This window comes from Lissotriton vulgaris, chromosome 1_1, assembly GCF_964263255.1.
Source record: "Lissotriton vulgaris chromosome 1_1, aLisVul1.2, whole genome shotgun sequence".
NCBI lineage: Eukaryota > Metazoa > Chordata > Amphibia > Caudata > Salamandridae > Lissotriton > Lissotriton vulgaris.
The window spans coordinates 1,395,004,902-1,395,028,487 of NC_141685.1; the positions used below are offsets into that span (position 1 = coordinate 1,395,004,902).

A 23,586-nucleotide genomic window follows, 5' to 3' on the forward strand; every position below is an offset into this window, starting at 1 on the left:
GGCAGGCGGACCTCATAAGGCTACAAAAGTAGTTATCGGAGGGTCCTCTAAGGAGCCCCCTAGTACATGATATCATGCAACTAACACTGGAATCTGTGTAGTTGCATGATTCCAACATGTTTGATACCATACATGACTAAGTTTGGAGCAGCCATTTTGTTGTTGAACATCTCGAATTGCCAGTGTCCACTACATACCTTAAAATGGCTGCCCCACACTTACAAAGCCCACAGAATGGATTCCATGGTTTGTAGGGGTACCCCTGCTTGTGCATAGTTACCCACACTGCTATGAAGACCGACAGCGGCCACTAGCCACCCCCTGGCCTTGGGAAACAAGGCATGGTGCCCTCTACTAGCACCCCTCAAGCGACACGTACATGTGTCAATCACCACAGCATGAGTGTCCAATACCCTGTCTGGATGGTGCCTCGTGGGCACGTTGTTTTGCATCCATTCTGCTGAAATAAATAATCCCATGTCTTCCGGGAGTTCCGTGCCTGTCCTGGAGTGTCTAACGCCTCAAACGTCAATTAATTACCTGTCTCGAGTAACTGCTCATTTATACAACGTTTTTGACAAGTCTCTTCGTAGCACAGCCGGGCTGAAGCTTTCAAGGTCGGCAATTAAATAGATCGCGCTGAAATCGAATTACTTTTTAGCATGTTCAATCAGCTGTGCAGATGACTCTGTGTAGGGCTCTCGTTAGGAGGATGTAATTCATTCACAGCTAGGGAGTATGTGACGGTAGATGTGATACAGATGTGCGTGACAAGCAAACATGACTGGGTGCTTCCTACCTCCGCAAATTACATATGCATGTTAATTTTTTAGGAAGCGCCTCTGGCTTACACGGTGCGTAATGTGATGTTACTGTGGTGTGTGACACCCTCTTCTGTCCAGTCAGCTTTGTTTGAGGAAGACAGTGGGATGCCCTGCCGCACACAGTAATGTGGGCTGTTGGCGCATTTTTTTGCACTTTCTTCACAAACAATACACCAGAAACCAAACTGTGCCTGTGAAGCTGGCTTTAATCAACTTCACAGATGACCGGCTTAGGAGGTGTGGCTTTTACCATGGTGGGAAGTTTTCATCCTTTCTATATACGGAAGATGGCCGCCAAATTCTTGCTGCCTGTGCTTGGCGTTCTGCTATTGGTTTGCTGCGGCTGGCTGCCACCCTCCAGTGGACAGAAGAAGGTTAGCGAAGAGGAGGATATGGCCTCCTGACACTGAGATCTGACAGCTCGAGATGCGGAATTGATGGCCTCAATGGACTGGTCAGTGCAAGATGCTCCAGGGCATTTACTTACGCGAGTGTTCTCTGTGGTACCCCCTATAAAGAGCTTCACAGTGCTCTCCACATAAGCTTCATTGCTCAGGCTATCAGATGGGCTGTTTGCACTGATTTAATATTGGCTGCAGCGTGGTGCTTGGTATGTTATACATGCCAGCGCTCCCAATTATATTTAGGAAATTATGTGATTTTACCTTTCTCTCTCTTAAACGTCATTTCACTCAATTGCATGTTACTGGGGAAATACATTTCATGTAATACATCATCTTGATGTCCCTCACAGGTGTCACAAATGTCATTTATGGATACCAGTGCGTGGCTAAGTTGTCCTTGTTAGAGTTAGGCGTGAACCAGTGCTTGCCTTGATCGTTGTGTTGCAAGATGGTCTACCATGCCATCAAGCCTTGTCTGATTTTGGTACAAACTGGTGCCTATGCGCACATTTGCCATGTCCAATTTGAGGCATGCTAGAGTTTTAACTACTGAATTGTTTTAAACATTAGGTGGACTCTGAAACTCGAATACATGGATGGCACATACCGTGATCTTGCTTTGGCCTGTGTGAAATGTATTGCAGTTTACCCGAAGTGTACACTTACTCCTAGTCAATGGTAGTTACTACTCCACCGCTCGTACCCAATTAAGTTTTACAGACACAGACTGAGTAACTTTCACAACGTATTTCCTTTATTTTATTGTGGCAAACCAATTAATTTGCTTTTCCGGAACTGCTGGGCCAGAAGCTGGTTGTTCTCCCATACCCAAATCACCCCTCACCCCCGCTGTTCACTTGGCTCTCCTGTTCCAGCCTCTCATCTCCCCACCCTGAGCCAGTTCCCTTCCCGCTGTCTCCTGAGCGCCGATCACTTGATTTACAACCTCAATATATCTTTAACTATAATTTACTTTATAAAAAAAGCTCCACTGCAAGCAAAAAAAATGTGTAAAAACATTACCACTACTTAATTGCTGTCTCTCAGCTCTTACTGTCACACTGTCAGTTCTTTCACATCGTCACACTGTCCCTCCTCTTTACCACAGGCTCTTAGTTTCTTAGTGGACTCCTACTTTCACTGTCTTCTAATAGCACTCCCCTCTGGCACTTCAATGGCTATCTCTCCCCTCGTCATCCTTTCCCTTCTTTCACCAGAAACTCTCCACAGGCTGTCTCTCCGCTCTCCGTGTCATTTTGTCCCTCCTTTCACCTGCTTACACTGTCCCTCCTTACATCGGAGGCTCTCGGCTTCTTAGTGGACTCCTCCTTTCACCAGAGCCTTTAACTGTCTTCTAATGCCACTACCCTCCGGTACTTCACTAGCTTTCTCTCCCCTCATCATTCTGTCCTTTCACCAGAGGCTCTTGGTTTCTCAGCCAATCCCTCTTTTCAACCCAGCCTTTTAGTCTCTCCCTCACAATTCCGTCTCTCTATGCGGCTCTCCCACCAGTACTTCATACTAGTCTCTTTGCTCTACTTGTCATACTGCCCCTCCTTTAGGCTCGCTCTTTTTATTGCCTATTACCTCGTTCTCCAGCGTCACATGCTCATACCAATATCAATAGCACTATGCAAATATAATTACTCTACTGCAAATAAAAACGCACAAGTACAAAATATTGTCATTTTCAATGCCAATAGCTCCGGCTTTACGAAATGCGAGACCTATTGCATTGTAAATGCTTGTTCTAAATTGGTGTTGGTGTTCTTGAGTGTCTTGTCAATTTTTTATTAATTTGATTTGTGGCTGTTTAAATGCTTAACATGTGTCCCTCTTTGTAAGCTTTGCTCCTCAGTGCCATAGGTAGCGAGGGTTGAGCTGAGGGTTTTCTAGATTAAACCTATTGGACCTAAAACGGTTGGTAAGTGTATTACACCCCATTTTCTCACACTCCTCCAGACGATGGCCCACCTGTTGTCATTTAGATTTTTTCATCAACATGCTTAAGTCACACTTGGCTCCTTTAAAACTGCTCCACTTTATCGAAGCCATCCTGGATACTGTGTTTTTCCGATCCATACACTTGCCTCAACAACTCGAGTACATTCAGGCTATTATCTCGATATTTCAACGTTCAGCGTGGGTATCAGTGAGGTCGGCTGTCAGACGTCTTGGCCGCCTCTTAGAGTCTTGTATTATTATTGATTACGGTGAATCCCGCTAGGCTGGCTCTACAGTGGGATCTGAAATCACAGTGGGCTCAGCACTATAGCGATCTGTCACATTTCATCGTGGTGTCAAAGGACCCTGTAAGGGATCTGCAGTTGTAGCTGCTTGACTGCAAATGGACCATGTTGGCCTTTTTCCTTCCCCAGCCAGAACTAACTGTTGTGACTGATGGATCGTTACTGCGTTGGTGAGGTCATCTGAGAGAGGTATAGCTCAGAGGACTCTGGTCTCCAGCAGAAGCTCACCTCAATATCAGCTTGTTGGAGTTGAGTGATATGCTTTGCAATGACAACACAGCCGCCTTTCGAGACTGCAATGAACAGGGCGGTGTGGGGGTTCTATGCCCTGTGCCAAGAGGCTCTATGTCTCTGGAAGTGTCTTAACCCTGACTACACATCATCTAGCAGGATCTTTGCATGCCTGAGCAGACAGACTCAGCCGCCTTTGTCTAGTGGATCATGAATAGTAGTTATATTCGGAGATGGCAGAGGATGTTTTCCACTAATAGAGACAACACTGGCTTGGTATATTCACCTCTGCAGAGAATGTGCAGTGTCAAAAGCTTCTGCATGCTGGAGTTTCCAAGGCAGTCCTCTCTAAGAGATACCTTCCACTTACACTGAGGCTGGGGACTTCTGTATGCCTTTATGCCCCTCTCTCCTGCCCAGAGTACTGAAAATGATCAGGAGATAGCAGGTCCAAGTCATCCTAGTAGACCTGGACTAGGCAAGAAGAGTGTGGTACCCAGAAGGTTTCGACCTTCTTGCGCTTACCTGATAAGCCACCCCTCTTCAAGTCACCTGTGATGCTTTTCTTTTAAGGGGATGTTTCGTATGTTCCAGCTAACTCCATTTATCCTGCCAAAGTGAGATCTTCATTTGGTACTCATCTACTTTATGTGCACTCCCTTCGAACCCATGCACAGTTGCTCTCTTTGTAGGAAAGTAGAATGAATCTGCTTTCACAGTTGGCCCCACTACTCCAAGAGACAGGGTTCCTTGAACCAATAATATAGTAATCTGAAAGAGTCACGTTAGTGATAGATTCCTTACCTTTGAATATCCCCAGGCGTTAGACCGGATCCAAAAAGTTTTTCGTCAGCAGTTCCCCTGCGCGTCGGAAGATGGCGTCGTGCGGCTCCGCATCCGGCGCTGGCGTCGTATGCGCCGAGGTGACATTACGAAGACTACTTAAGCCCCACCCATGCGTGCTGACGTCAGTTCTTTCTTTTTCCGTGCCAGCAAGCGCAGATCTGGTTAGAGCACGTACCCTAGTCACTTTTTTAACTAACGTTTTTGAGACTTTTGTTTCCACTTTTTGAGTCTTTGACTCCTGGTGCCACGTTAGGGATGCCTGGGTTTAAATCCTGTGGGGCCTGTCGCTGTATGATGTCGTTGGCCGACCCCCAGGGCGTCTGTCTCTGTCTGGAGCGCAACCATGACTCCCGATCATGTTCCGACTGTCTGGCCATGGCTCCTAAGGCTTCGCGGGAGTGGTCCCTTAAGCTGCTGGAGGCCCGCCCGGCAGTTGTCTCTGCTCTGTTCGAGGTCCAGGGGTCGATCGAGGGAGCATCTGCGGAGCCATTATCATCGCTTCTCGGGGTCGAAGTCTTCACACTCGGAATCGGGTAAGAGACGTCAGAAGAAGAAGTCGAAGAAGCGCTTACGCTCTCCTACGTCCCTTCGTCCGTCTCCGGACGAGTGGGCCAGGGGTACCTCCCCCACGGCTCCGCTGGAGCCTGTGAGTCCCGCGGCCTACCCACCATATCCGGGTCCGTCGGCGACTCCAGCTCAGGTGCTAGATTTTCTTGCTGCCATGGACCACCTTTTTAGGCTTCGAGCCCAGCGGTCCCAGCTGAGGATCCTCCCTTGCCGCCGGCTACGCTACTGGCGCCGCCGCCGGTTCCAGCGCCACAAGATCCTCCGCTGGCTGCTCCAGCCCCGGCGCCGCAAGGTCCTCTGCCGGCGGCTCCGGCGCTTCCCGTGGCTCAGTTCCCGGCACCGCAATGAGTTCCGTTTGTTCCACCTCCACCATTGCCTGGTTTTCCGGACAATTTTGCTCCAGGTTGCGACCCTAATTGGAACATGGAGCCGGATCGGCGCAGTTACACTATTTATATTCCCTTGTCCCTCCCCTGCCGCCGCAGCCTGTGCCTTGGGCAGTGAAGGAGGGGTCTGAGGACCCTCTTGCACGGCAGTGCAAGTCGGAACAGGAGTGGACGGAAGAGTCGGAGGATGCAGGTGGCCTTGACCTCTCCTCTGAGCTTTGTTTTCTTTCTCCTCCTGCTGTGGCCATGGAAGAGGGCGACACATACACTGTTGTGCTCCGTAGAGCAGCTGAGACCCTTGACCTGCTACAGTAAATCTCAAAACTAACCTCTTCACTGACATCCTTCAGCCGGCGGCAGGCTCTATGGAGCCTCCACTACCGTCCAATGAGGCGTTAACTGATTTTTTGATGGGCACCTGGTCTAGACCTGCTACGGGGGTTCCTGTGGATAAGAACGTGGCCAGGCATCATCGCCCAGACCCCGGTGACCCTGCCTTTTTAACGACCCACCCAACTCTGGAGATCATGGATCCAAGCCTCAACTTCCTAAAGCACATTCTCTACAGCCCCGCCGGATAAGGAATCCAAAAAGCTGGAACAGTTTGGAAAGAAACGGTTTTCCTCTGCCAGCTTAGGGCTGCATTCGGTGAACACCTCATGCCTCTTGGGCCACTACTCTCACGCTGTGTGGGACACAGTTGTGCAGACGCTGCCTCAGTGTCCGGAGGAAGCTCGGGCAGTGCTTTCCAAAGCTGTTGCTGAGGGGAAAGACGCCGCAAAGTTTGCCATCCGGTGTGGACTGGACACCGCAAACTCGCTGGGTACGGCGATTTCCATAACAGTGGCCCTCCGTCGCCACGCCTGGTTGCTGTCCACTGGGATTTCATGTGATGTTTAGGTATGGACATGCCTTTTGACGGTACCCGCCTGTTTGGCGATAAGGCAGATAGTGCGCTGGAGCATTTTAAGGACTCCCGGGCTTCGGCCAAGTCCCTGGGTCTCTGCACCACGCGCCCTGCCACGTCTGCTTTTCCTTCTTTTTGTGGCCAAGGAAGGGGCGCCCTGACATGTTCGTTCAGCCAGAAGCCTGCGCAGAACCAACCTCAGCGTGGACGTGGTTCCCGCCGCGGCGCAACAGGGGGCCAGCGTGTGGGTCAGTCCACCTCCGCCTCAAAGCCTTCCTAGTCCAAGCTTTGGGGTGCACCCCACGCCGGTGGGCGACAGGATTCGTCATCACCTCCCCCACTGGGGTTCTGTCACCTTGGACAGGTGGGTGCTGTAATTTGTCCGAAGGGACTACTCCTGCCCCTTCGAGTCTGCCCCCCCTCCCCCCAGCCATGCCACCTCAATTCCACCGCATGTCGGGGGATCACTTTGCGGTTGTCCAACAGGAAGTTGCTGCCCTCTTGGCCAAGGGGGCTATCGAGCACGTTCCTGGGCCAGAAGTAGGATGTGGTTGTTATTCCCACTACTTTCTGGTCCCCAAAAAAGGAGAAAGGGGGCCTGCGCCCCATCTTGGACCTAAGGAACATCATTTGCTTCCTCCAGAAGGAGAAGTTCAAGATTCTAACTCTGTCTCTGGACCCTGGAGACAGGATGGTAGCGTTGGACTTGCAGGACACATAATTTCACATCCCCGTCCTGCCGGCCCACCGGCGTTCATGGAAGGCCACAAGCACTTTCAGTTTACCGTGCTCCCCTTCGGTCTTACCAGTGCTCCTCGGGTGTTCACGAAAGTGATGCAGTGGTCACAGCTCATCTGTTCAGATCAGGGGTTCCAGTCTTCCCCTATCTCGACGATTGGTTGTTGAAGGTGGGCTCGCCCCAGACAGTCCTCTCCCACCTCCAGATTACGGCCGACCTCCTGCATTTGCTGGGGTTCTCCATCAATGTACCGAAGTCGCCCCGGAGTCCCTCTCAGAAGCTTCCCTTCATCGGAGCGGTTCTTCACTCGGCGCAGCGGCGAGTCTGGGATATTCAGGCTATGATTCCGATCTTTCAGTCTCTATCCTGGGTTTCGGTCAGGATGACCCTCCGGCTACTGGACCTGATGGCCTCCTGCAACCTGATAGTGGATCATGCCAGATGGCATATGCGGGCTCTGCAGTGGGAGCTGAAGTTCCAGTGGGCACAGCATCAGGGCAACCCATCAGATCATGTCCAGATCTTGGAAGGCACTGCACGACGATTGGTTCAATGGCAGATCCCTCTCCCTTCCCCAACTTGTGCACACAGTGGTGACGAATGCTTCCCTCCTAGGATGGGGCGGCCGCTTGGGAGAGGCAGAGATCAAAGGCCTCTGGCCTGCAGCGGAGTCCCCGGCTCCATATCAATCTTTTGAAGCTTTGGGCGATCCGACTTGCACTGAAAGCATTCCTTCCTTCTGTCTGGGGAAGTGTAGTGCAGGTTTCACGGACAACACCACCGCCATGTGTTATTGCAGCAAACAGGGCGGGGTGGGGTTGTGGACCCTATGTCAGAAGGCTCTGCGCCTCTGGACATGGCTGGAACGTTAAAGCATTACCTTGGTGGTTCAACATCTGGCAGGTTCTCTGAACACCAGGGCGGACGAATTCAGCCGCCGGTGCATGATGGATCACGAATGGCGTATGAACTCGGACGTGGCGCAAGGTCTCTTTCTGTAGTAGGGAGAGCCTTGGTTAGATCTATTCGCCACCGAATAGAACGCGCAATGTCATCAGTTCTGCGCGTTGGAATGTCCAAGGCAAAAAACACAGTTGATGGACAGAATGTAGAACAATGTCATACATTCACCCCAGTACAAGGATCTGGGCCTAAATCCATTGTTTTTTTGCACTCCACACCACCCTGAAATCCAGAAACCGGTCCTTGGATGCTTGATTCCGGTCTGGGAAAGACATGGCTTGGTAGTTCGGACTGGACTGTTCCCATGAGGCACAGGGTCAGAGCTGATTTGCATATAGCCAGGGTCTAACCCAGGGTGGTGTGGAGTGCAAAAAAACGATGGATTTAGGCCCAGATCTTTGTACTGGGGTGAATGTATGACATTGTTCTACATTCTGTCCATCAACTGTGTTTTTTGCAATTTTCACCCCGAGTGTGCTGGGTATACTCAGACGTGAGTCCCAGGCTCTCCACACCACTGGAGTCAAGCTATCCAGGCTGATGAAGGCTGATAGCTAGAAACCGGTCCTTGGATGCTTGATTCCGGTCTGGGAAAGACATGGCTTGGTAGTTCGGACTGGACTGTTCCCATGAGGCACAGGGTCAGAGCTGATTTGCATATAGCCAGGGTCTAACCCAGGGTGGTGTGGAGTGCAAAAAAAGATGGATTTTGGCCCAGATCCTTGTACTGAGGTGAATGTATGACATTGTTCTACATTCTGTCCATCAACTGTGTTTTTTGGAATTTCCAAGGCGGCACTCGCTCTGCGACGCTTTTCATCGCGAGTGGAGCTGCGGTCTGTTGTACGCCTTTCTGCCTATACCACTTCTGCCCAGAGTGCTGAAGAAGATTCAGTGCGACCGGGCCCAAGTCATTCTTGTGGCTCCGGATTGGGCTCAAAGATAGTGGTATCCCAAGCTACTCAGCATGGCGATCGATCCCCTGATACGACTCCCTCTTTGGGAGGATCTTCTGTAGCAGCAGCAGGAGATGGTTCTTCACCCGAACCTGTCCAGCGTCCACCTCCATGCGTGGAGATTGAGCGGCGACAGTTGACAGCTTTTGATCTTCCTCCCGAAGTCTGTGATGTAATTCTGGCAGCCAGGCATCCCTCCACTAAAACGGTATACGCCTGCAGGTTGAACAAATTTGTGGCATGGTGCACAGCATAGGATGTGGATTACCTTTCTGCCCCTCTTTCCGAGGTCCTTCTGTGCCTTCCCTCTTTTACCCAGCAGGGCTCTGCTCTGGGCACTATCAAAGATTATCTTTCGGCCATCTCCGCCTTTCTACGGCTTCCAGACCAGCCTTTTCTTTTTAAGTCCCCGGTTGTTAATCGCTTCCTCAAAGGCATTACACACACGTTTCCTCCCGTGCCTTTCATAATGCCTCAATGGGACTTAAATCTTGTTTTGACCTATCTGATGTGCGCTCCCTTTGAGCCCCTTCATTACTGTCCCTTACGTCTTCTCACTCTAAAGATGGCTTTCCTGGTAGCTATCACCTCTGCCAGAAAAGTGAGTGAGCTCAAGGCTCTTTCTTCTAAACCTCCTTTTCTTTCTGTTCATCCGAACAAGGTGGTTTTAGGGACTTGTCCTTCTTTCCTGCCGAAGGTTGTCACGCCCTTCCACATCGGGCAGACCATCACTTTGCCCACCTTCTTTCCGCCTCCGCATCCCTCAAAAGAGGCAGAGAGGCTCCCCCGTCTGGACCCAAAACGTGCACTCTCGTTCTACCTGAAGCTCAAACAGCAGTTCCGGGTGGATGACCAAATTTTTTGTTGGCTACATGGATGCCAAAAAAGGTTGGGCCGTGCACAAACAAACCATCTCTCAGTTGGTTATTCTGTGCATCAAAGCATGTTACTCGTTGGCTAAGAAGGAGCCTCCTGTGTGGCTGCGTGCCTATTAAAAAGTCACTCAATCTAAATCTAAAAGGACCCAAAGGGCAATTAAAAAATCTGTTTAATGATGCACAAATTGCATCAACCATATTACACTAGATACAATTCATATAATACAAGCTATTTTTACAAACTGGTTACAAAACATCACGAATATGTGAAACAACATTCCAGACATCAAATGTTGTCATTAAAACCTGTTAATTTGAAGAAATCAAATTGGAAATAGTGCAGAATGTCACAAATTGTTTATTGTTTCTCAAATTTAACAACATTTTAACACCTTTGACGCTCATGACGAGCTCAGCTCGTCATGAGGACACCCCTCGTACACTCATGACGAGCTGAGCTCGTCATGATTGCATTTTTTATGAGTTATTCAGCACAGCAAGGGAATTGCTGCAGCGCTGATGGTGTTAAAAGGGCGCAGACGCGTTTCATTTGGTCAGTGGTGTAACGCCACCTTCTTCAGGACAATAATATGAGTATCTCTCTTGTGAGGTAGTATTCACCCAGATTTTATGATAGATCTTAAGAGTGCGACCCCAGTGGCCGTCAAAGATTTGGTCAGCTGCATATGACACTTGTGATACGTTCCAAAGGGTGTATTCTAAACAGAAGTTCTATAGCCTAATCCCACAGGCAATGAATCCTGTGGTCCACAAAAGCCTTCATGAAATAGGTTGAATTTAAAACCTTAATGAAATACTCAATATTAAAATCAGCAATCCAAGACTTTCTCGCCAAAGAAGGACATGAAACATCTAGCTTGTGGTCTACTAAGACTTATAATAGTATCTGGTTATGTTCCTGAGATGGTAACTACCGCCTGGACCATTAATCCCATGGAGAACTGATTAGTTCCTTATCACGTCTTGGAATGCTGATTTTAATATTGAGAATTTTATTAAGGTTTTAAATTCAACCTATCCCATCAAGGCTATTATGGACCACGGGATTCATTGCCTGTAGGATTAGATCTATCATAGAATCTGGGTGAATACTACCTCACAAGAGAGATACTCAAAAATATTGTCCTGAAGAAGGTGGCTTTATATTACTGTACCACTGAAACGCGTCAATGCCCTTTTTAAATCGAAACAATGAACAATTTGTGACAGTGTGCAGTTATTCCAATGTCCTTTCTTCAAATTAACAGGTTTTAGTGACAAAATGTGATTTTTGGAATGTTGTCTCTCATATTCGTGATGTTTTGTGACCAGTTTATAATATATTTTTTGTTTAAATAATTTGTATTATATGAATTGTATCTACTTTAATATAGTTGATGCAATTTGTGTATCATTAAGCAGATTTTTTTAATTGCCCTTTGGGTCTTTTTAGATTTAGATTGAGTGACTTTTTTCTATTTGATACAGTGCAGTGCGATTGAATTGACTGGTGTTTTCTCCAAGAGAATTATTTTATTTACTATACTCCCACTTTTTGCCTGGTGGGATGGTTGCTGACTAGTCTGACTGGTATCCTGCTAATCAGGACCCCAGTCTCTGCTTTCTCCCCTAAATTGATCATGATAAATACTTGGGTACATTCCAGATTGGCTACTGGTGTATCCTTAAAAGTCCCTAGTATATGGTACTGAGTGACCCAGGGCATAGGTACACCAGGGGTCCCCCATGGCTGAAGCATGTATTGTACTGTCCATGGGAGACCACTGAAACCCACACTGTGGGCCTGCTATTGCTGCCTGTGTAAGCTGGTGCTAGCACCACTTATGAAAGATATAGATCTCCCTATATCTAAAGTCGCTGAAAGCAGGCCTTTCAATCCTGAAAGCAGGGTGCACAGTTCTAAGTGTGAGGGTGCTCTTGCTTGAGCAGGATTCCCCTACAGTCTTCGGAGTCCATTCTTCCGTGTTGAAAGTGCATCAGCCATTACGATATATAGAGTGGCCAGGCTTTATCATGCAATGGCTAACTCTAGACTGGCTGTAACGAACCCCGTCATGTTTGAATCATACCCCACACCGTAGCCTGTGTGGGAGGTATGATTCCATTCACTGTAAATCTCCTCCGGGAGGCCCTCAGTCCTCCCGGTACCAGTCTTCCAGAACAGGGCAGCAAGTTAGGGCTGCTGCTGACCAGAGATACGATTCTGCCCTCCTGCTGCTGAGCAAAGCTCGAGCAGAGGCAGGTAGGACAATAGACCTTCTGTCACTGGGAGGTGTGACCACCTCCCAGACAGGGTTTAATGTATTGGGGCAGTGTGGGGACGCTTGCCAGTGCCACTGAGACTGCTTGAAGGGCACACTTGGTGCCCTCCTTGCAGACTCCAGTTCAAACCAGTTTGGGGAGCTGCTAACTCCAGCTCTGGCAAGAAACTGAACAAAGGACATGAGAATATCCTCCCCATTGTCCAGCCCCTCCTTTGGGAGGGATCCCAAATCATCCTAACCCTTTCCCCAGGGTACTTGAGGGCTCATGTGTGGGTAGGTCCGTAGATTCATCGTGGGATTCGATTCAGATCCAACACTACGTCATCTTCTACCATCTGGACACTCTGACCACGTCGTGCTGACCGAGTTGGACTGACCGCATCGAATGTCACTTTGGGAAACCAAGACTTCAACAGGGAAGATCAGTCTGCTCCGAGCCTCATAATCCTGCAAGTCCCTTGCCTCAAAAGTGTCCATGCTCCATACAGGTCCTTCACAGTGCCTGTGGACATCAAATCGTCCAAAGGAATGCTGATCAGTTTGCTGATTCTGGACTCCCACAGACTTCAACAGTCTCTGTAACACAGGTGATGGTTCTGCCCCCCTCGAGGCCTGCCCTGCCCTTAGACCTAGTCTGAGGCCAGTATCCCTCGCAGGTACCGCTGGAACTGAGTCCCTGTGCACCGTGTCGGCTGGTCGTTGCTAAGATTAGTAGACACCCATCTCCAGGGCTCTTCGGTCCTCACAAGGGACTTCTTTGATCCTAGTTGCTCCCCTGTTTGTTTGGGGCCTGCTCCATCTCCCCTTCTCTTGTTGAGTCTCATGGGCCTTGCTGGTCCTAAGCTCTGCACCTTTTCGCTTGACATGTTGTTTGTAGTTGTTAAGGCTTGTTGGTGTTCTCGACGGACACCAACCCCTCAACTCTAGACATCCGACATGGGACAGCTTGTGAACAGCTCCTGGTCTTCCACAGTGTCACTCATCAGCTCTCCTGCAACATTCAACATAGGTGGGCATTCTTCTTCTATGCCACTGGGCACTTCTGAGTGCCATAGACTCTGTCCGCTTTGGTTGTAGGTACTTTTGAATCTTTAACCCACCTTTGGGTTACACTGGACACTTTCACCTTCTTCACCAGCGGCATCTTCCTGAAGTCCTCCATGGATTTCGACGGCGGTTCCCGATGCCATTTCACACCTATACACCCAGCTTCCCTGGTTTAGGTACCATGCTTTCTAGGGTATCCACTGGTGGGGTGGCTCCCCAACCTTCTGTCTTCCACTGGGTTTCTTCAGAATCTCCTGGGAAGGGTCCTTCTTCTTTAAAATTGCAACCACAACTTTCTCATTGACTTGAACAGAGCAAGCAGTCATGTTCCTACTCTGCACACAACCCAGTGCTTCTACTTGTTCTGGGAGGGTCTCGGCTAGGTTGTGGTTCGCAACCCACTATCTTAGTATATGGTCGGTCCCCCCGGGTGACCACTGTGTATTTCGTGCTACTTACCTGTTCTCTTTGCTGAGTATCGTTTGCAGTGTGTATCTTTCTGGATAGGAGATACTTGTCAGTGTTAGTGAGTACTTTAAAATAAATACCTATTTTTATAAGTACACAATCCATCACCTTGCTGGCTTACTTGGCACCATCTTACCCGTCTAAGGGGGAAGAACAGCTTAATCGGCTGGACCAGAAATGGGCACTCAGTTTCGGAGTGGATCGAACCAGTGATTATATACAGGACAACCTCCTTTTTGTTGGTTTCTCTGGGGCTAATAAAGGCAAAGCGGTGGAAAAGAGGGCCACCTCGAAATTGATTGTACTGTGCATCAAAATCTGCTTTGGGCTAGCCAAGAAGCAGTCCTAAGAAAGCTTGTGCTCTCATTCCACCACAGCGAAGGCTGCTACCTCTGCGCTGGTGTGCGGTGTGGCAGTCGTGGACAGTTGCCAGGCTGTATGTGGATGTCACTCCACCCATTCATGAAACATTGCTGTCTAGAAAGTCGGGTTCAGCGGAATGAGCACTTCGCCCAATCTGTCCTTTAATATTTCCTCATCTGAGCCATTCCACAGACCAACCACGTGGGAGGTTTTGCTTTGATATCTATTCACTAGGTGAAGAATCTGTGATTAGACTCCAAGCAGTAGCTCATGAGCTACTGCAGCTCATGAGCTAACTCTGAGTAGCTCACCTGTGTGCAGCCCTTCTTATTAAATTAGAAAGATTTTGCTTGGTTGAATTAATATACATATAAAGAAACTGAAATTATACTGCACTATTAATATTAGTAGCTGTTATTGTGCTTTATTGAACATAAGTAGCTCTCACTACAGAAAAGGTTGGAGACCCCTAAGATTAGAGTCTTCATCAGAATAACAAGTCACTTACCTTCAGTAATGCCTCCTCTGGTAGAGACTACCTATCCTCACTGACCCACTCTCCTATCCATTCTGTGCAGTTGACTCATATAGTCCATTAACAAGATTCCAACCGACATTCAATCCTACTCTGATTTCAATGGCTCCACGTCCGTTGGTGAAAGCTGAGATCAGTAAAAAACTGACATCAGCGTGCAGAGGTGATGCATATGTAGTAGCCCTGATGTCATGTCTGGGGTGGGGCGGACCAGATGCGGAGCAGCTCGACACCACCCATCTGTGAGTGAGTGAATTGCAAGTTGAGTAATCTGCAGTTAAATAGTCGCTACCAGAAGAGGCACTACTAAAAGTAAGTAACTTGTCCATTACCACTTGTGCCATTTAATTGAGACGATAGATACGAGCAAGCTGCACATGTTTCCGCTTGCTAAACTTTTATATTTCGGCCATTTGACGATTAAGGAGTCTCCCACAGATTCCTCATTGTCTTTCCATCCACATTTGGTTTATTTTTTGGTTTTCCTTTCTGGTTTCCCTCTGCATTTTTAGGCTTTTTTAGAGTACCAAAGAAAAGGGGATGACTTCTATTGCTGGCATTTGTGTTTTTTTTTTAAGCCAGAAAGGTAATTTCCACCAAAGAGGTGTGGATCTATGACTGCTAAATGGTGAAAAGTGACTTGTCATGGCTTCAGAATTTTTTCGTTTCAAGCTTTGGGAAAATGTTCACATAAGAAAGGACTCCTTGTGCTTCAGAAATAATGGTACATAAGTAAGTACATTTTGTATTTGAAATTCAAATGCTTCAGCTTCGGTTCACCATACATAATGTCACATTTTGCAGACAAGAGAAGAGCGAAAAATGGAAGCAATTTTGCAAGCTTTTGCAAGAATGGAAAAAAGAGAGAAGAGAAGAGAGCAGGCTTTGGAAAGAATCGGTACCTCCAAAACAGATATCAAAACTGAAAATAAGGACATACAGATCATTACGGAGTTGGAGCTTATTCAGGTTGTTATTGTTTTTTATATATATGTATAAATATATGTTTCGGCTTGAATGATTCCTTTTGTTTGCTATAATTCATGTACCTTTTCCCGCATATTGTTAACAATTTTTGGATGCTCATTTATGTTAACATTGACATTGTCTTGTCAACATGACAAGAAGTGTCAGCTTGTTGTTTGCTCAAAGATAATACAGTGTATTTTTTAGCCAGTTGTTGGGATTGGAATGGCCCCACCACATGTGTTTCTTCACTCTGAGTTCCCGACTGCATGTAAATCTGGTATTCTGACCTTTTATTTCTGACCTGGGTCACGCTAATTTGAGCATTTGCCTCAGGGCCTGCTCCATGTAACCCAGAGTTTCCCGTCGCTCACTTACTCAGAGAATTTTATGGCGCCATGCACTCCATCTTTTGGCCACTGGAGTGCCTTTGTGATCTATGGAGCCGAGAGGTTCCCCTACTGGTTACCATCGGCGGGTTCGCCCTCTACGCCAGGAATTCCCTCTTGATCCACTCCTGGACTGACCATGCCATAGGCTGCTTCCTCGATCTACCCTGTCTCTTTTCCTTCTGGCGCCATCCCCGGCACCACTAGCGCCGAGCCGATTATTATGCTTGACCTGCTGCTGTCCTGGTGCCACTCGATGTTGATGCCGGTGCCGTCCAGTCCTCAATATCTTCTGGACTTTCCACGCCTTGACAGGCCCTCCCTCTCCTGGATAACCATGATGACGACAAGTGTTATGAGGAACTGGATGATGCCAGTGGCCTGGATACCTTCCCAAACTCCTGCATGATTTCCCCTTTAGACCACGTTTTGGGGGAAGGTGCATCTTTTGCCACCATTATGAGCAGGGCGGCAGAGGTTCTTGTTCTCCAGCCGCCGGCTGTTGAGGTCAAGACCAGTGTTTTGACAGAGGTGTTTCACCCTGTGACGGGCTCATGTGAACCCATACTCCCGTTTAATGAAGCCCTCACTGACGTGCTCTTGTGGGCTTGGATGAAACCTTGCACATGGGGTCCTGTGACATGACTGAATTCCTGTTGGCACTGTCCCGGCCCGGCAGACCCAGTCTTCATTTCCCAGAACCCCTCCCCTGAGAGTGGTGCAGGCTTCAACAGCAAAACCTACCCGAAGTGCTTTCCCTGTCTCACCACTAGATAGGGAATCCAATAGGCTAGACACCTTTAGCAATGCATCTTTTCTTCCACCATCCGTACTCGGCAGTCTCAGTCATCACTCTATGCCTCTTGGGCCGATATTCCCACACATTGTCTGATTCATTTGCACAGCTGCTTCCCTTGCTGCCCAACAAAGGCCGAACCACCCTCGACTAGACTTTTGTGGACGGCAGGAATGCGTCGAAGTTTGTCATCCAGTGTGGACTTGACACCAAAGACTCCCTAGATAGAACCATGGCTTCTACGGTGGCAATATGTCGCCATGCTAGGTTAATGTCCACTGGGTTTCGGTGATATTGTTCAATTGTACTGATTTACAGGTCCTTTGAGAGCTCCCACCTATTTGACAAGAACACCAATGCAGCATTCAATCGCTTTTAGCGAGCATGGTCACTTCCAGATCCATTGGCCTTTCCCTCCCAACCCGGCCGCAATAGTAGTCCTTTTGGTTTTACCACTGCCGTGGAAGGGGCAACTTTGGGCATCCACGGTATCAGCCATACCCAGTCCAATAAATCCACTACTGAGAAGGGACGAGAGATCACACCTTTCCTCATTCTCCCACCAAATGTATATAACTCACTTCACAAGAAGGACCTCTAGTTAGGGGTAAAGGCAAAATAAGATTAGTCACCCTTTTTGAGGTGGGCCATTGGTCCCACATAGGTTAGGGGAAATGGAAAGAAAACAATAAAAATCCCAAGGAGAAGATCTGAAGCTACTGTGTAGGAGATGCATAAAAAAGAAGAGAACCTCTTGGGAAATACCAAAGGGTTGTAAATACTGCCCTCATCCACTCAGTCTGTGGCATGCTTCATAATAGGGCCGCTCCGACAACCTGATGCAGACCAACTTTTTGGAAGGAGTGCAAGTCCCTGGTGCAGAGAACAATATTAAAACTGTCTAAGTGGATATCCAAGAACTTAATTATGGATTCCACTTGGCAGGATAAAACAGAAGTTGTTCATGGGGGTATAGGGGAAAAGTAACGTCATCATTGCCCTATCTAGTGTTTCAACATGTTTCTGCCCTTGATTGCCGTCAGGTAGGGTCATTGGCACTCATCAGGATACAGATTCCCCAAAAATGTCCTTGTAGTTTTCCCTCCTAGCCTAATCATTAGCTGGTATTAGACCTATCCGTGGCAATACTTCCCCTTTAGTAGACACACATTGTCTGAATACCTAAGGAAATAAAACAAAGTTCATAATTATATGTTCGAGGCATATGAGCTGCAGATACACTGTGCATAGATCGCCATCTGGTGTTGGGCCCGGATGTTTGCACTTGTTTTTGTCTTGGAAAAGTCTTTGGAAGTCATGATATAGGTGACACCTCCTTTGGATGATAGTGTGCATTGGCATCGTCTCCATCTTCAGATAGTTATTTTCTACCATCGGGCTCAAATGTGTTTATCGCGCTCCAGTTCAGGGGCGTTACCGATACAACTTTCGACGCACAATCCATCACCATCTCTCCGGTATTGTTTTGATCGCGATCCCTAGTCGTCGCGCATCTCTTCAGCTTCGAAGTCCTCGATTACGGTCGTCGACAAAGGCCTTCGGGCCTACCTAGGCTGTTACATCTGACTCATAGAAAGGACTCCTTTTAAAAAGTGCCCTCAATGTGGATCGAAGTTTCCACACACAGACCTTCATGAGGTGTGTAACCTGTGCCTTTCACTGGAGCACGATGCCAGAGACTGTCCGCTCCAAGAAAACCATTCGGAATCGTCAAGCTCGAAGAAAAATGGCTCGCTCGTCGACATCTCTCCCCGATGACATCTTCCAGGAGGGCGTCGATATGCCGGAGCGGATCGAAGAAGAAGCCGATGACTCCAACGTCGTAGACATCACTCCTGGGCAGCGGGTCATAAGTAGTGACGTCAACCCAGACCCACTTCCTTCACCACCAAAAAAGGCTTCGGTAACACCTTCACCTTCGGGCCTAGGTGCGCACCGAGACAAAACTTCTCACGCCCCGCCTTCGGGCCCGGCAAAGAAGTCCACAAACAAGCCTTCAGGCCACTCAGGATCGAGTCAGCTGGCTGTCGGTGTTGAAAGCCAAACCCCGGCACCCAAAAAGAAACCATCCTCCTCTTCCGTGAATAACCCTACCTCCACATTGACGCACTTGGCACCTAAACCTTCTAGCACCGACCCCTCGACTCCGAAAAAGTAATCGGAACCGAGTAAAAAGCCACTTCCAAAAAGTTCAAATGCTCAACCGTAGGAACCGAAAAATCCCTTGGAACCGAAAAATCAACCGGTACCGCAGGTTCCTTCAGAGACTAAGAAATCTCATGCTTCCAAGCCGAAATAGCATAAATCCACGCCTGAATCGGTGCCACGCAAGCCTTCGGAACCGAAAAATTCGGTGGCAAAGGACCTGCCTCAAGCTGAAGAGATTTTTAAACCGGATCCAACCCAAAAAACTCAGGTAAAAGACCCCAAAACAGGTCCACTGATTCTCAGCTTCAAAAAGAGACAAATGGACATGCCTCTACCGGCTTCACCTCAACCATAGAAGAGACATTGCAACATCTCCTTTCAGAATTTCTTCACCACCTCCGCTTCCACCTCCCCCTCCACACCACTCCCCTACACCATCTTCTCTTCCCTCACCATCTCCTCCACCAATGGATGATGATGTTGATACCTCTGATGACGGGGGACAGGGTACAGACGACGATCTACTAGGGAATCCTAGTCCGCCTCACACCCCAGACCCATGGGACGATTATAATACACCAGATGTCCCTAATGTACCACAAGATAACATCTATCCCTCTAGACCTTCCCCTCCAGAGGACACCATAGGTGTCAACCAGCTCGTCCATAGAGCTGCACGATACCACAGGGTGGATTTACATACAGACCCTGTGGATGAGGATGTCTTAATGGACACATTTGATACATCCCTAAGGTCCACTTCTGTCCTCCCTATGTTAAAAGGAGTAATCAAACATGCACCTGAGGTGTTCAAAGATCCTATTAGGGCTAGGGTTATTAACCCCAGGATAAAAAAAAATACAAATCTGCCCCAGCAGACACTGTTTAGATCAAGGGACAAATACCATTGGAATCTTTAGTAGTCTCCAATGCCAGAAAGAGGGCCAATTCACAAACATCGGGATGCTCCACCTCCCGACAAAGAATCAAAACTCTGGACGCTTCTTGAAAACGTACAGCGTCACAAGCAGCCAATATGTGGCGAATCGCCAACACACAAGCTTTGTTGGCTAGGTACGATAGGGCACACTGTGATGAGCTAGAGACCCTATTGCAACACTTCCTGACAAATACAAAACCAGGGCAAACGACCTCATACAGGAGGGTAAACTCATAACCAACACCTCCATTCATTGCGCTCCAGACATAGCAGACACCGCCTTCAGAGCTATTAACACAAGTGTCCTTCTATGTAGACATGCATGGTTACGCATTTCTGGTTTCAAACCAGACGTGCAAACTACAATACTTAACTAGCCATTTGATCAGCAACACTTATTTGGCCCTGCCGTGGATTCATCTTTAGAAAAGATGAAAAAAGACACAGACGCAGCTAAATCAATGGGAGCCTTGCAATTGCAAGCTCCCAAACGTTTTTTTTGTCGCTCCACCTACAAGGGCACCTCCAGAGGCTATTCCTCTGACAATCCCTCCACCTCCTATAAAAATCCCACCCAGACCTCATTCACCAGAGGTTATCAAAGAGGAGGTTACAGAGGCAATAATAACAAAGTTAGTGGCAAAATCAACATTCTCCAGTATTGGGGTGTCTTTCATAGATTCACCTGCCTGAATCATTCCCCGTCGTCGGAGTGGGAGTCCCACGGTACATAAAAAATCAATAATTATGCACATAACAACCAAAAACCCTTGGTAGTATAAAACCAGGAAGTAAAGTAGCCCAAAGCTACAAGAAAAAAACTTCCACACCTATGACTATCCTAGTCATTATATACAGTCCAAACTGCAGCCAATCAGGCGACAGCACCCACCAGAATGTTCTCCCCAGATGCTCAGGCTCTCAGATTTTCTACTGCACGCCGTGTGAAAGGAGTCTCCCTGAGCTCTGCTCAGTACTTCACTATTTTTTCTGGCTTTCACCTCCTTTTCAGGATGTCATCTGCTAAGAAATCTCTCTTTAGACCTTGCGAATCTTGTGGGAAGCTCCTGCTATTTTCAGAAGATCCCCACAAAAAGTGCATCTACTGCCTTTATCCAGATCATGAGGTGAGAGATTGTAAGATTTGCAGGACCTTCCCTCAGAAGACCCTCAGAGATAGAGAAGGACGCCTACTTCTGTGGCTACAGAAGATTAAAGACTAGGATAACCCTTTATCTGAGGTGGGAAGTGTGGCCTCAGGTTCATCTGTGTCCTCCAGGAAGAGGATGGCTGAGGAAGATTTATCTTCTCCTGGGGCTAAGGTGTCGAGAAAAGTTCAACCCTCTAAGGGTTCTAGCTTGCCTTCTTCAAAAAAGGCTTCTCTACCTTTGAAATCAACTCCTGTGTCGCCCCCAAGAAAGACTGGAAAGTCTCTGGCTCCAAAAAGGTTTCCTGAGAAAGATTTTCCTCAGAAGAAAACACAGTCGTCGACGGCTCCTCCGTCGACTTCAACGTTGACAGTTACCTTCTCGTCGCCGAGACCTAAGGTGATAATGTCGTCAGCTTCATCGCCGTGGACGCTGGTCTCTGTTGCAGTTAGACCCATCTCCTGGACGAAGGAAATGTCATCTATCGTCGACGACGACGAAGGTTAAGAAGATCCTGTTGACGGTTCCATCGTCGAGGAAGACTGCCTCATCAGCGGCCTCGTCGTCGATGAAAACTACCTCGTTGACAAAGACTGACTAGTCGTTGACGGCCACACCGTCGACGAAGACTGTCTCGTTGTCGATGGCCTCATCGTCGTCGAAGAGTGCCTCGTCGTCGAAGACCTTGTCTACGAAGATTGCCTCATCGTCAAAGACCTCGTTGATGAAGATTCCCCCATCGACGAAGACAACTGCCTCGTCGGCGGTCACTATCCTAACACCAACTCCATCAATGTCGACACCGTCGACTGCAACATCGTCAACACCTCTTCTGTCAACTTGCAAGTTTGGTCCGCCACACCAACTGCTGCCTCCTTTGCCCCGCCGGCTACGGCAGCTTCTTTGCTGGAAAGACGTGGCTCTTCATTGGAAGCTCTCTCCCCACTGAAGTTACCTGAACAATTGATGGATTCTGAAGACGAGGAACAATCAGATGTAGACAACAGATTCTGCAGTGCTAGGAGTCCGTCAGAATTACTCATTAAGTATCAGGATGAAGATCAGGAGAAAGAACCGTTCCCTGTGCCCGTACATCAAGCTCCTGCCACGGTGCCCACAGCACAGATGCCTTTGGCACGGCTCAATAACTTACAATATATGTTGACGACTGCTATCGCCGGTTCCCTCCATTTGAATTGGCAGAGTCTTTCCCATCGACGCCCATGCCTCAGGTCTCTGTATCTTCTTTAAGATTTCCAAGACCACCTTCTCCAGCACCATATCACCATTCCCAAGATGCTAACACCACGGACTAGGACAGAGAGGAAGGAGAGGTGGATGACAAATCTGTTCTGTCGGAGTGGGATGAATACCAAATTCAAACTCAATCACCATCTGCTCCAGCTCCTGCTGAGTCTCCTCCAGTAGACATCGGAGGTTTCCATCTCCTGATGGAGAGAGCTACAAAGAGATTTCTAATACTGATGGAGACAAAGAAGGACAACTACTCTCTTTATGATTTTAAAGATCAGCCGCGAAGGCAAGTAAGGACCATTCCCACCATAGATTTCATCTGGAAGGAAGGGTTAAAGATCATGGCAACACCTAATTCTCTTCCTGCAGTCTTTCCTCGGTTGGACAAAAAGTATAAGGCACCGGGCGACTCACCTGCATGCCTCAAAGGGCAGCCTAAAGCTGATTCGTCATCGCCCAAGCAGCACAGAGACGTGCCAGGAACCCCTCTTCGCCTATAACTGCTCCACCAGACAGAGATGGCAGACGGCTGGATTCCATTGGGAAGAAAGTCTCCACTAAGGCAGCAACAACTGTCCATGCCGGAAACTCGCTAGCAATATTAGGGAGATATGACCGGCAGATGTGGTCAAACATCTCCCCCTACGTTGAAATGCTACCTGAACCTGCAAAATCCGAGGTAAGGAAAATCTTACGGGAAGCAGAATGTACTTCTGCGGAAATGATCGACACAGCAGTGGATGTGGCGTCTACAGGATTCCGGCAGCTAGCGGATGCAGCAGCGCAAAGGAGGCAAGGTTGGCTGAAATCTACATCCTTTCACCAAGATGTCCAAGCTAAAATAATCGACATGCCATTTGATGGGGAGTTTCTCTTTGGCCAGCATGTCGACGAGGCCCTTCAGGCTATCAAAAAGGACAAAGAAACAGCAAGATCACTGGGTAGCCTTCAGCTTTGTAAGTCGTCCTTTCGAGCTGCTAAAGGACGTTGATCCTTCTCCAATAGAGGGGGCTACAATCAACAGAGGTCATACCAAACCTCTCAAAGTAATCAGAGATACCAACCTTACAAACAGCAGTCATACGGACAGCGAGGTAACTCCTACTCGCAATCAAGAAGGAAGCCCTCCTACCATGGACGAGAATACACCAAGAAACAATGAGACACGCCACCTGCCACCATCTCTGCCCTCCCCCCAGTCAAAGGTTGGAGGAAAAATATCCCAATTCTACTCAAACTGGTCCGCAATTACTACAGACAAGTGGGTCCTGGATAT

At 48.2% G+C, this 23,586-nt stretch overlaps 1 protein-coding gene across 7 annotated transcripts in view; it reads left to right on the forward strand.

The window, feature by feature from the left end:
* Positions 1-23,586, forward strand: part of KMT2E (lysine methyltransferase 2E (inactive)) — a 1,891,352-nt gene that overhangs the window by 1,336,762 nt on the left and 531,004 nt on the right. For all 7 annotated transcript variants that reach the window (XM_086966923.1, XM_086966942.1, XM_086966930.1 and 4 more), the window contains one exon: positions 15,453-15,617. In XM_086966923.1, the coding sequence (XP_086823049.1) occupies positions 15,453-15,617 (165 nt within the window). The remainder of the gene's footprint in view (positions 1-15,452; positions 15,618-23,586) is intronic.